At 40.9% G+C, this 13,726-nt stretch overlaps 1 protein-coding gene across 1 annotated transcript in view; it reads right to left on the bottom strand.

Annotated features, from left to right (window-relative positions):
- col12a1b (collagen, type XII, alpha 1b) overlaps positions 1-13,726 on the bottom strand; it is a 149,561-nt gene that overhangs the window by 8,631 nt on the left and 127,204 nt on the right. Inside the window, 7 exon segments of the mRNA XM_040017990.1 lie at positions 97-150; positions 3,372-3,425; positions 4,454-4,549; positions 4,864-4,917; positions 8,160-8,246; positions 10,933-11,010; positions 12,915-13,073. Of these exon segments, the coding sequence (XP_039873924.1) occupies positions 97-150; positions 3,372-3,425; positions 4,454-4,549; positions 4,864-4,917; positions 8,160-8,246; positions 10,933-11,010; positions 12,915-13,073 (582 nt within the window).

Genomic DNA, 13,726 nt, shown 5'->3' with positions numbered 1-13,726 from the left:
ATATAAGATCAGGACTGAAACCCTAAAGCCATACAGTTCATGTTTAAAGAATTCAGACCGCATGGATGCCATTAAAAGCAGCCTGGCTATACTCACCCTCACTCCGGCGGGTCCCATTGGGCCAACAGGACCAGGAGGACCACGAGAACCCTGCAAACATGAGAAGACCCCTCAGAAAAAAGTATTTTATGCTCATCATCTGTAACAGAAAGTCCACCTTTCCTCTGATTGACCAACTCGAGCTGGTTTGTTTCAGCGTCGTGCCGGACAGTAAACGTCTTTTTCTTTTTTTTTTCCCCCCGTGCTCATTTGCTCAGAAACTCTGCTCACTATTTTTATTGTCTCTGGTCTTTGATGCCTTGGCATAAGATTTACAAGGAACATAATATATTCCAGAACAGTTTTATTGGCCATTATAAACCAGGACCGCATGGTCTGCAACTCATTAAATGCATGTTGCTATAGCATCTGCTCCAACATGGTCACCTGCAGCCTCGTCGCTCCAATACGGTCCACGTGGAGTTTGTTTTACTGGCATAAAGAGCTGATTAATCAGTCTTACTCATGAGTCTGAAGCTCTGCATGAACACTGCGGGTGAAGGGTTGAAGGTTTAATTCCCAATTGTGCATGCTGTTCCAGTGCAACAACACTTTGAGCAGGGCAGTAAATTGTTCCAGTCCTTTAACTAGTTGAGCTGACTGGAAGAAATAAATTATTGAATAAAGGATTTGAAGTAGGTAGCACTAATTACTCTTGTTTTTCCATCTAATTCATTGTCTTTTTGGAAATTCTACTTACAAACACTGAATTAGTTGAAATAAAATAAGTAAGCAAGGGCTTTTAAATAAAGTCGTCATCAACTCTGACACACACACAGAAAACATACCATACGTGTTGCACACTTTAAGGAAATATGGATGTTAAATGTGAACATGGTGGCAAAACGTTGCCTACTGTTACCAAGTTTTTGAAGGTGACCCAGAGTTTATTAAAACTCTCAGATGAGTTTTCAGTGACAAACCTAACAAATGTTTACCAGAAATTATCTAAAAAAATGACACTTTAATCTGTTATTTCAAGGCCTTCCAAGTTCAACCTTGGACATGAAGCTCTGATTTCCAACCAAGAGCAGCAACTGTGAATTTTTGACATGATTTCATTCCCAACACTTGTCACATCCCAACACTTGCTCAAGACCCATTGGCACTGCATTTAAATGTTCCTGGTACCATTCAGCCTCATCTATCAAAATTTACAGTTAGGCCCATTCGCAACACTTAATCATAACCTTTTTGTGAGTAAAAATAAAGCAGTGTCCAGCTGTTTCATAACCCTGTAAATTCATCCCCTTCCTTTCTACACAAGTTGGTTGCACGTTCACACAAGACCAACTGCTTCTAGTGCTCAACATTACATCAAAGCACCAACACTAAGGAACATCTTATCTCAGAATAGTAATGGCTTTGATAAAATGGTAGATTTCGGTGTTTTGGCAAAGCGGTCATTTTTTTTAAAACTTGGATTGGATCGATTCTTCACCACTCTACCCAGGTTTGGATTCAGTTCTTATTAAACACAAGAAAAGACCTGTGCAGGTACACGTAGTCCCTGTGATCACAAAGCTCAAACATCAGTTTAATACTGGTTTCATTTTTAGTCTTGGATCTGTATGATGTCAAAGAATATGGTAATCTCACAGAAACACCAACCAACCTTTTGTTTATGAGGGGTAGCCAATCAGATGGCCGTAATGGAGATGCGTTGATGATTGGTTTCAGACAGAGGATGATCCGAGTAGCTACATTGAGGCCCAATATAAGCTAAATATGGATTATTCTGAACTTGTGAATCATGTAAAGCTACTCTGGTAGGTCCAAGGATGAAAATAATGACTATAAGGGCGGGGAAACACAATAGGTCCACTTTATTTGATTTACAACACTGTTTTGAACAAAGCAACTAACAATTTTCCACCAGGTTTGTGCAGCCAAATCTCAATAGACCAAAAATAAATAAATCTGATGGTAATAATTTCCACATTGACAATTTGATGAGATTATCTTACTCCAGTTTCAAGACAAGTAGAGAAAAATGTTTTTGTTTTGTTTTTTCTGTGTGTGCGTCTTTAAATTTTTGGGGTTCCAGTAGATAAGAAAACATAACGGATTACAGGGAATTTCAGAGCGGCTGACCCAAGGAGGTGACCATGCTACAAACTATTCACTATATGCCTATCATTTAGGGTAACTTTTTATCTAACTGTTCAGTGGGGGAAGAATATGTTTGTGATTAAGTCAGAAGGCAAGCATGGACGGATGGAGAGCCAAACATCCGTTCCAAGCTGCTGATTTCCTTGTTTTCTTTCAATCAGACTATAAACAAACTTTTGGTTTCCCCGAATTTCTACAACAGAGGAACAGAGCATAAAGTTACCATGAAATAAACCACAATTATTCTTTAAATGATTGCTCCACTTTGTCTGAACCTTTATTTTTCCTGATATCTATTGGAAATAATTTGTCAACCATTGATTATCGTACAACTTTTTGCACGTTTTAGCTGTTAGCAGAACCTGCACTCAATTGGTTGATCACGCCTTTTCTGCAGCTCTGCTTCAAAAATGTTTTTGTGCAGTTTGACATGGAACCTTTAAGGTTGGAAGCTGCACTCTGTTTAAATTCTTCTGAAGTCCTTTAAAGGTCGAGCTTGAAGCTATAAACAAACACCATTCCACATTTAAGCCAGGAACACCTGAGCAGGTCAACCAAACTGAGGCTGAAGATGGCCTGGAGAAAACCGATTATAGGTTTTAGGCATTTCAGGGGCCTACCTGCTTATGGCTTCATCTTAACACAAGCACACCTTTGACCTCTGGTCAGTATCACCTTTCTTTACCTTCTGTCTGTTTGGCCTGGATTCTTCTTTTCAATTCAGCCTACACGAGAGATGCTTCCTTCCAGGAAGAAATGAAAGCACCATCTGATATCTGTAACTTAATATTTCACACAGACTGCTTTCGCTTTCATGCCAACGAAGTTAAGGTGTCACGTCTGTCTTTAGGCAGCTCATGCATTCCCAGATAAAACAGTTTTCAGTGAGAGGAGGATGTAGTGGCTGACCGCGGGTCGACACTTATCCAGCACTGTTAATCAAGGCGACTTGTTCTTGGCTCGAATGTGCGCAGAAACGTAATTTAAAAGTAATATTCAGAAACCTGCAGTGGAGGCACGGTTGGCCTCTTCTCTCTCTGAATACACCCCAGCTGGAAAAGCATCTGCGTGCAGCCAATGTGGCCGCGTGCCAGACCAGTAGTCAAAATGTGAATTATCCCCAGTTTCCTGCTTTCAAACACAAACTGAGCTGCACTTACTTTCTGCCCAGGTAAGCCTGAATCACCGGGGTCTCCCTTTGGTCCAGGACGGCCCTGAAAACAGAAAGCAACATCATTAATGAAGACGGTGACTCGGAGGGACAGAACAATCAGAGATGGATCTGTGACTGATGTAGATGATAGCAATATTAACCAGATTAAGACTTGCTAAATAAATCAAAACTCAAATTTTATTTAATGATCCATGTCAGGTTTAGTCTATAAAACGCACATATAGCCAATATAACAATTGTTGGACTAGTTAATATCGTGGTGCTGCATTTTTGGGCCAACATAATGATTGTTTCTGGAACTAGAATTGACCATACTTAGAATAAACTCAAGCACATATGCCAAATGTGCTTTCCACAAATTCCACCCTGTACAGATGTTACAAGGAGCAAACCATGCTTAAAGACCAAAACCATTTTCATTGGCTATAAACTTACTTTAAAGTTAACATACTTATTTTAAAGTTAACATGGGCATCAATAGGGACTGACTCCCCAGAGGACATTAGAGGAACTGCATTTTTTGGCACATCTGGAAACTCAGGAGTGAAATATAAATATTTAAACTACATTATGATTTACAGTTGCACAAGAGTTTTGAAGTTTGAAGGTAATTAAAAAAAAAAAAAAAAAAAGCATTAGCTGTATCTCCCAGCATCTGAAATCAAACCTACAGCCTCAATCGAGTGGATGTTTTAATCCATAAAACCTGTTTAATCCACTGTAACCTTTAACAATATCGTTAGATTAATTGAGTACTAAGCAGCAGAAACTGTCCAGTACTTTCCACAAACCTCTATTTCGTGGGACCTTTCTGGAAAGTGATCTCAGTTTAATCTGGGTACATCTAATCTCTGAGACGGAAATCCAAGCTGCGATTTATTAACATTCAGTGATACTGACGTTCGGGGGCTTCTTGGTATCGCTTCTTTCCCTCAGACATGAAAGAATGTGAGTCCTTGCCACAGATACTCCCCAGCTTGTAAATTCTCTTTATAATAAATCACTAAGTAATCCCCCCCCCACTCTGCTCTGTGTGTGTGTTGATGTCAGGTGTGTTTACAGACTTACAGCTTCTCCTGGAATCGACAGCCCGCTCGGTCCTTGAGGGCCGGGCAGACCCATGGGCCCAGGTGGTCCAATTTCTCCCCGTGGGCCCAACGGTCCCTGCAAAATACAGACAAGAGAAATATTTAAACATGGGAGGAATTTATTGTTGATATCTCTTGTCCCAGTTGAAGTGTACTACTGTTGAAATATTTGGAAAAGGCCGGCAGGAGACAAGGAATGCTAATAGAACTGAGCCTTCATATCAAGGACAAGGAGAGCACAAACACTCAATCAGTAAGTGGAATCAGATGTGCTTCTCAAAGCTCTTGCACTTGTACCATCTTTTATTTTCTTCAGCTTGCAAGAAAATGTGAAGCAGCAAGTGTTGAAGGGAAATGCGATAGAGAATTTTTTTTTCCCCAGTAACTTACAGCAGAACCGGGCTCTCCTCTTTCACCTCGGGGACCTTTGCTGCCGGGGGCACCCTGAAAAAAAAAAGATTTTTTAATTAACACAACAAAGATAAGAAGGACACAAGAGATGCTTGAGGGGGAAATTAGTCTGAACATGCCACAAGGGAGCCAGTCTGGAAGAAAAGCCTGAGGACAAATGTGAAGCAGAGTAAGGCCTTACATGAATGCAGTCACAACCCACAGACACTAGCCCCTAACAGCCTGTGTGGGAGAACTGCTTCCTCCCGAAGGACAAGAGATAGTTTGAGTTATTCAGCAGTTAACACAGTGATTCAGAAAGCACAAAGCTCACTTTTAAAAGCTGCAGGCGGCAGGAGAGCCCAGTCCCTCTCACCTGATCAGGTTTTACAACACTGCGTGAAGCCGGATTATTTTTTTCATTAAAGCTGAAATATTTTTAACTTGCAGAGTCTTTGCACTGTCTATGTATGCGTTTTGCATGCTCTAATGAGCGTTTGATTTCTAATTTTAGTATATTTTGAGATTATTTTTAATTAAATTTCATTTCAGTTAGTTCCCGGGGAGAATTTTCTGATGTCTGTTTAGTTTTTTTTTTTTTCTTCATTAATTTGAGTGTTGATTTTAGCCTTTTTAATTATCATTGTGGAGGAGGGCTTAAGTCAGAGGTAAGATTTAGAAAAATCTGGGCAGGATACAATTTTAAAAAACTTTTTGTGAAAGCAGTCAACTCAGTCTTGCAGACATCCAGACTCTCAAAAACATGTCCAATTTCCTTTATATTTGTATTTTATCTTAATTTTCCAAGTTCTCAAACTCTTTTAATTACTTTCATGTTTTTTTCTCAGAAGTCTAGTCTTTATTTTAGCTAAAGATAATAACAATAACCTTGGCCTGAATGCACAGTAAGCAATCATTAATGCTGTTGAAAGGGGGCATTTTAATCCAAACAATGAGCGTTGCCTTTTGAGAACCAATTCTGCTTTTCTTTATTTTCTGTCATTTTCAGACCTTTCATTTACGAGGGGCAGCCAGTCAGAAGAAAGTCGACTTGAAGGGAGAGGAGGCCCAGGATGAGATAAAGAAGGATTATTATTGAACTGTGAGTCATGCAAAGCTATTCTAATACCATCCAAGAATAAAAAATATATGGTTAAGAATTATTCTTTTCCACATCTCTTGTTTAATTCAATGATCTTTTTTCTCCTACATTACCCAACATGCATTGACAGCTCATTGAGGGTTCAGGTGGGGCTGTGTAACAGATTCCTGTGCAGCGTTGTGGGTTTTTGTTTGGTGATAGGAAACCATGGAACCTACTGTATGTTTTTATTTTCATCTGAATCATGTTTAAATGTCCAAAGTTTACATTCGATCAATTAAGAAAGAATTGGGAACATTTTAGTCAGAACTGAGATTGTGTAGCTAGAATTAGGTGGTGTCAGCTCCTAACTTCTAACTCTCCACCTTTTATTTTTCTTTCTCAGACTTGTACGTTTGTCAGAGTGACAGACGGCGAGTGATGAGACGTCGCTGGAGGACGTTGGTCTGACAGATGGAGCTCGGTGTCTGCAGAGCGAGCTGTGTGAAGTTTCCCTTTCAGAGAGAAATGTGGTTTTGGTTAATGAGCGCTTTGAGCTGCCCGAGCAGAGCCATGAAATGATTTCATGCTTTAGCTGCCACCATCATGCCACAGAAACACAACGACAACTAATCTTTTGCAGATATGTAAATATTTCGTGACTCTGCAGATAAATGCACGAAGAACATTTCCTCCTGAGGTTCATTTAAAAACAACCAAAAAAAACAAAAAAAACCCCCGCACATCTTGGCAGCTTTATGTTTATTTTCATGTTTTTTTCTGTTACTAATCAGCTTTATATAAACAAACTAGTTTCAGATTTCGTATTCAACGTTGATGTAAATGATGAATTTCCAGCCTTGTATAGTTTTAGCAGCATTTTCAGACCCTGCAGAAAAGCATTCTGTTTCAAGCCCTCAGTCCATTTATCGGGTGATTTAACGATGAGTATGTTCATCTTTTTTTAAAGTGAAATCTATTTAAACTAAAAAGTATCTTCCCTGAGAAAAGTAATGCAGGGCTTGTATTCTGTAATGAAACACGTTTCCACAGTGGTTGTGCTACCATGTAACGCATAAGTCAAAGCTCTGGCTTTCCTGGTTATTTATGGCCACTTATGCGCTGTATGTTGTACGAGGGAGAATACCGCGTCCTGAAGCACATTAACCACAGGAAACCTCTTTGCAATGCCTCATAAAATCTTTTAAGAGAGTGGAGAAAGTAAACTGTGGTGCCTGTCTGACAGCTGATGGATGAACCTACAGCAGCCGCCTCCTCCCTCTGACTGCTTGTACGTGAGGATAACAGCTGACGTTTCTCTATACATTCCTTTTTATTGCAGTACTCCCCACTTCCCTGCGCAGTCTGCAACTTCCATGAGTCTGAAACTGTAAAGGCCTCATACCATTCAGTATGAATATCAGTGAGTTCTGCTGAGATAAGGTGGTCCTGAGTCTGTAAAAAGCTGCCCTGAGTGAAAATTGTTTGAAGCAGTAAATGATAAATTTAAAAAAAATGTGCTTGAAATGTAATTTAAAAGTTAATTTAAATTAGAAACTGAGCACTGCTTTTACCATCATCATGTCTGCGTTAGAGGCTAACTGGGTGTAGCAAACCACCTTTAAGGATTTTATACGTGTAGCCATTTGTGAGTGTTTTTGCTAACTTCAGCAGGTGTCTCTAAATGTGTCTCTTTGCTCACATTATCCTCACAAATCCCTAAAGATTTCACAATAAAAGCATTATCTCTACTATATCTACCAAGCCACTTGATGCTGCCTTGCCCTCCTGACAGCTCTTTCCTCATCCTGCCATCCACCAAAGCTGATTGGACCACAGGACTGGGGCAGTGGTCCAATCAAACTTGAGCCCCAGAAACAGTACCTGCTTTTGAATGACCTTCCAATTCCTCCAGGCCCTGAGTTTCACAATCAGGGAGCTGACAAGTTACCGGCTGTCTGGTTCTTCATTTATAACTGATTGCACCGTAGAGACCTCACATGGCTCAGAGCTGCTGTTCCTATCTCTGATTTCTGTTTTCATTAGGCAAGAAAGCTCAGGATTTAACTCTGGCCATCAAGATCAGTGTAGGACACCATCCACCTGTCCTACGCTCTCGATTTTATGCATTTCATTTGTGTACACTGGTTAACATTCACAGTTGTCTTTAGAATAGAAAAGAGCCCTACAAAAATGGATAACAGTTTGTTCTCACCACTGGTCCCTGAGGTCCTGGCGGCCCATTGGCCTCCGAGGTGCAGGTGCAGGCGTTAGGAAGAGACGGACACTTCATCTCATCTCTCTGTTTGTGAAAGAAGAAAACAATTTAACTGTCAAAACGATGGTAAGAATGCAAAGGTAAGGCACTGATTGCGAATCACGCGAGGTCAAATAAAATTCCTTTTGAAATCACTGCTGAACAGTCACACAACTCTCATTGCACAAAGACTCTGCACAGGATGTCTGCAGGTAAAAAGTCTTCCATGAGGTGGTGAGCAGAGCCAAAACTGTGCTGTGTGGCACCCTGTGGTATCATTTATTGGTATCGGCTTCACCGACAAAGACAGTGAAAGTAAACTACAGCCTTCATGTAGTTCATATAAGCTTCTTATATGAACTTTCTGTTCATGAAGCTCTAAAATCCCATCAGTGTAAGGGAAGATACAGAATTAGCATGGCCCATAGGACAACTGATAAGAAAAATCCTGTGTTGTGAGTATTTCTGAATAATGATGACATCCTTTCCTATTCACGCCGACTGGGAATGCTAACTATGATGTTCAGTTGCTTGGATTTAAAGCATTTGCTAAACACTCATCTTGGACCCGATGTGTGGATATTTCAGCTCACGCAGGACTTTCACATGGATGTGAAACTCCTCTTGTCTGGGCGGATATTTCCACCGAGTCCACGCAGATCGCCTCAGTTTGGATCATTTAACCAATCAAGCAGCTGTCCCTGCTCGGCAGCAATTTAGATAATAATCCGCTGGAGTTGAAGCACTTTTCAAAATGTTTTGGATATCCAGCTGCAGACATACTGCGCTCACACAAAGCTCCATTTGTTACTGCGTCTCTGGAGATCTCTGCTGGGACCGAAGTGTGAAACCTTCACACTGAGAGAGGCCAGCCGCTTAACCACAGCCTGAGCTGTTCTTACTGTAGCTGCTGCTGATGCCTACAGATTTTCACCCCACAAAGAGCTTGACAAACACCAGAAAGCATTTTCACAAACAACGTTTGGACCTGCCCTGGATGAATGAGATTCATATGTTCTCGAGTTCTCTACGGCCTAAAAATCAAGATCTCCATAAACTACTGTTGTTCCTCCTTCTCTTTCTGATCACCATCTAACTGTCCGCCATCAGAATGAGGCTAAGGGAGGGGCGGTCCCTTCCTGTTAAAAAAGGAATTCTTCCTCCCCACAGTCGTCAAGTGCTGCTCACAGTGGATCGTCTGTTTGTTGGACTGTTCTCTTGCTAATATTCGCGGGTCATCAGCATACAGTGTAAAACCATTTGAGAGGACTGATTTGTGAGTTGGTGCTCACTAAAGCATGCATTTGGAGTACGTGCAGAATGTGGTTTGGCACCGTCCTGCTGAAATTCATCAAGATTTTCTCCAAAGTCTTCTGCCATGTAGCATTAATGGTGCCTTCATAGATGTGCAAGTTACCTGTACTGTACCATACTTTGAACTTTGCTCAACAAGTTTTTGTCTCTTTAGTGGAGAGGATGCAGCGTCTATGAATGATTTGATCGACCACAGGAAATGTTTTTAAATTTTGAGTCCGTGTTAAATGGGATAAGTCCACAAAAGATGGTTTCATTTCTGAATCTCATTCCTACATATATATATATATATATATATATATATCTTTTTTCTTTTTTTTTCTTTTTTTCACAATTTTTAATTATATAAAAATTTAATTACATGTCAAATCAATGTTTTTTTGCACTTCAGTTTCTTTGGAAACCTAGCTATGATAACGGGACACCCAGTTCATGTTGTTGTTGTTTTTTTTAAAATAAAATGTAAGTACTGAACATAATTCATCTTAGATTATTAAATAAATCAGCATCTTATGTGTGCTCTGAAAACTTTTTATTTTCCCACAGTTCACTGTGCTTTTTTTTTTTAGCTGGCTCACACGCCACTGCATATCATATATACCCAGTTTATTTCCCTCTGTGATTTGAGCCGGTTCTGACTCTGATTACGAGTCCTCTGCTTTGATCTGCTGCTGGGTCTAAAAATCCCTTCAAAGGCAAATCAAGGTCACACTTCTGCCTGCTGAGTGTTACAGTACAAACACACTCGTCTGTGTTTTACCATCACTTTTAACTGTGACTAAATGCATCAATAAAGTTTTTGTGCATTGTTCCTTGGTCTGGTTTCTTTCAGAGAACCAGCTGGCCTGATAGCACCCCTTTATGAGATGATCAACATCCCCAAGATGCTCCATAGATGGAAAAAAAGCCAAACACAGAAAAGTGTACACTTACAAGCCAGTGTGAGTTTCTGAGATATATGGGTCGTTTATTGCTGGACGTAGAAATTAAACTGATCTTTGTGTACCAAGACAACCTCACTACAACCTCTTCTTCACTTTCAGACTTAAAGAAAACCCAAAGTGTGCATGTGTCCAGTCAGGCTGTGAAAACTGCAAACACTTTATTTCTCCAATAATTTAGATGGGTTTTTTGGTGTGGGGTTTTCAAGGTTGAATAAAAAAAATTATATCTGGGAAGAAAATCTTTGCACCCTATCGGCCAAAACTTCATCAGCTGTTTCTATATTCTTTAATCCCAGTAGACGTTCGGAGGAGATACTCCCCAGCACAGCTGATTATCTGGAGTCGAAGCTAGCGCCAGTTTATCGTCGTCACTCAGCTGCCGGTTTGAGCCTAAAGGAGCGACGACGTGCCAGAGTGGGCACATGCTAAATATGTTAGGCTCAAAGGCTTTGTGGAGGTCGGGGTTCCCTTACCCTCGATGGGAGGTCACAACATCTGTCTCGGCTGGTCCAGGCCAAGTTGCAGACAATGTCGAACATCTGGAGCTGGAACTGTGGAGAAGGAGGGGAGAAAAAAAACAAAAACATGGATATGGCGTAGTGGTACATGTGTCTGTGATACACCCTCCACCGCTCCCAGAGGACATGCAGAAAAACAGCAGAGAATGAGGCACTGCCGAGTCCCATCAGCCCCGGGGAGAAAGGCTCGCATTACAACCCTGCTGATTGATTTACATGTGGCGCCATGTAAAACTCATTTCACTGTCTGTTTGAATTATCTACAACCTCTCTGTATCCCCCCCCCCCCCAAAAAAAACTTTAAATTAATTACAAAATGTTCAAAATGCTGTGGATTGTGTTCAGTTCGCTCTCTGCTCATTAAAGTTTGTTCAGTATTCAAACTAAATGTACAGCAATGAATAAGAATACTGCTGACAGCAGTGCTACCCCTCAGCCTCCTAGCAGACACACCTCAGGTATCAATTTCAAAATCCTACATCGTTATCAAATCCACAAGATTCTCAGAAAACTGAGATTCAAACGATTTTTGGTAGCTGCACTGATTGTGTCAATTTGAAAATATACGTGACTACCTGGTCCAGTTATCACATTCACAAATGTAGGGGTGATGACAATACCCCACCAGCCTTTTACAGCTGAGGTAAAAAGCTGCACTGTTTGTTTTGCGCTGATAAAGTCAGCGGCAGCTAACATTTTATAATTGTGCTACTTCATTTTTCTCCACCTCAGCTTTCACCTTGGTTCTTGATTTTTGTCTGTCATTCACCAAGATAACACAAATCTACCAGGCTGAATTTCATAGAACGTGTTGGTAGGGTGGTTGCCTCACAGCAATAAGGTCCTGAGTTCAATGCCGCAATCAGCCTGGGATCTTTCTGTGTGGAGTTTGCATGTCCTCCCCGTGTTTGCATGGGTCCTCCGGCTTCCTCCCGCCGTCCAAAGACTTGCACTTAGTGGGGATAGGTTAATTAGAAACTCTAAATTGCCCAAAGGTGTGAATGTGGGAGTGAATGTGAGTGCGAATGGTTGTCTTTGTCTATGTGTTAGCCCTGCAACAGACTGGCAGCCTGTCCAGGGAGTAACCTGCCTCTCGCCCTAAAACAGCTGGGATAGGCTCCAGCACCCCTCATGACCCTGAATAGGATAAGCGGAAGCGAATGGATGGATGGTGATGGGAGGGTTGGGTGTCGGAACTAGTAAATAAACCCCAGTTTTAAGTTTTAGTTTGACAGAAACTTGTTTTAGTGACAGAAATTTTTTATTTGTTATTTTGTTTTTTTGCCAGTTTAGTGAGAATTCAACACTGTACAATGCAAACTTGTGAGGCTGCTGAACAAAGCATCTTTAAACAGAGAGTTCAAACACAGACACAGACATCAGCATGATGGTGAATGTAGTGCTGTAGAGAACTGACACTTACGTGGAAGCCTCACTTCCTGTTTTTTGTAACTCTCTGATGTAACGAGTCGTCTCGACAGCTAGTTCAGTTAGCCATGTATTGCTAAACTCTTCTGTCACCCAGTTTATAAGCTGTGCACCCTGATTGTTTAATATCTAACTGTTGGTAACTGATTTAGAGTGGAAGGCATGCATCAACTGAAGAAACCTAACAAGGTGATTTTCCATGTGAAGTATGTGAGCAGTGAGGGAACGCAGGCTGCAAACAAAGGCAGTTTTTTTTTTGTCTGCTGGCGTGTTAGAAAAGTCTTACTCTATCACCCAACCCTACTTTAAAAGTAGGACCAGAAGATGCTAAAGATCAACAAACTCTTATTGGTTACCTGGATTATATAAATAAACAGATGAAATCTGTGTCAATTTAATTTGTTTTGAAATGTGTGTACTATTTGCAGTCAAAGTAAAATAGAGATAAAATCATTTGTGTCGGTAGATAACGTCAGTCTCCTGTTTGTGTGAACGCAGAGTTCACTTACAGTTGCCGATTCTCCTTTGGAGCCGATGGATTTGGACATCTTGCCCAGGACCTGGTAGCCGTCGCTGGACATGTTTCCAGCGGCCTTGATCGGCTTCTCCGCCACTACCTGGCAGTCGATGTTGAGCTGGACGTTGGTGGGTGAAACCAGGATGTGCAGCTTCAGACAGAAAGAGAAAGGAAGGAGAGATTTTATTGGCGCATTCTTTGTTCTACAACCATGTGCCATGTCTGGTTTTCATCCTCGAAGCCTGCACATTATTAGGTTTTGCCGAGCCCATGGCAGAGGCTGCGGGTGAACAGGCTCGATCATGCAGAAGTATACGAGTGCTCACATGGAGGGAAAACAGCACTTCCCCTCTGTCCATTCAGAAAGAGGGGATTCTCCATCATGTTCTAAAGACATCCCTGCAGTGCTTTGGATTTTGACCTTTTAAACTCTTTCTTGTTATTGCCCTGCAAATATGAGTATTTCACAAGGAAACATCCGTTTTCCATTTTCCATGTCCTTGCGGGATCATGTTTAAAGATGCCAAATAAAAGGAAACCCTTTAACTTTTATCAATGCTGCTTCCATTTTCCTCGTGACATGCCAAGAATGAGAATGTGTTGAAACTCCCAAATAATAAACCAAATATTTACCACTTACATTTAAAACGTCCCATGTGTTTATACTACAGGTTTACTTTGCACAGGAAGTCTATGGAACCTTTGGGTAAATAGTAACCATGTTAACCACCACCACCGTCCTCTCATTTTAAATAGTTCCAACCTATTTACAAGATTATTATTAAACTATTAAACTCTGTTATT

The sequence above is a fragment of the Simochromis diagramma genome, unplaced genomic scaffold (genome assembly GCF_900408965.1).
Source record: "Simochromis diagramma unplaced genomic scaffold, fSimDia1.1 OVJJ01000802.1, whole genome shotgun sequence".
Classification (NCBI taxonomy): domain Eukaryota; kingdom Metazoa; phylum Chordata; class Actinopteri; order Cichliformes; family Cichlidae; genus Simochromis; species Simochromis diagramma.
The sequence above is the reverse complement of the archived record's forward strand: the minus strand, read 5'-3'. Positions and strand labels throughout refer to the sequence as shown.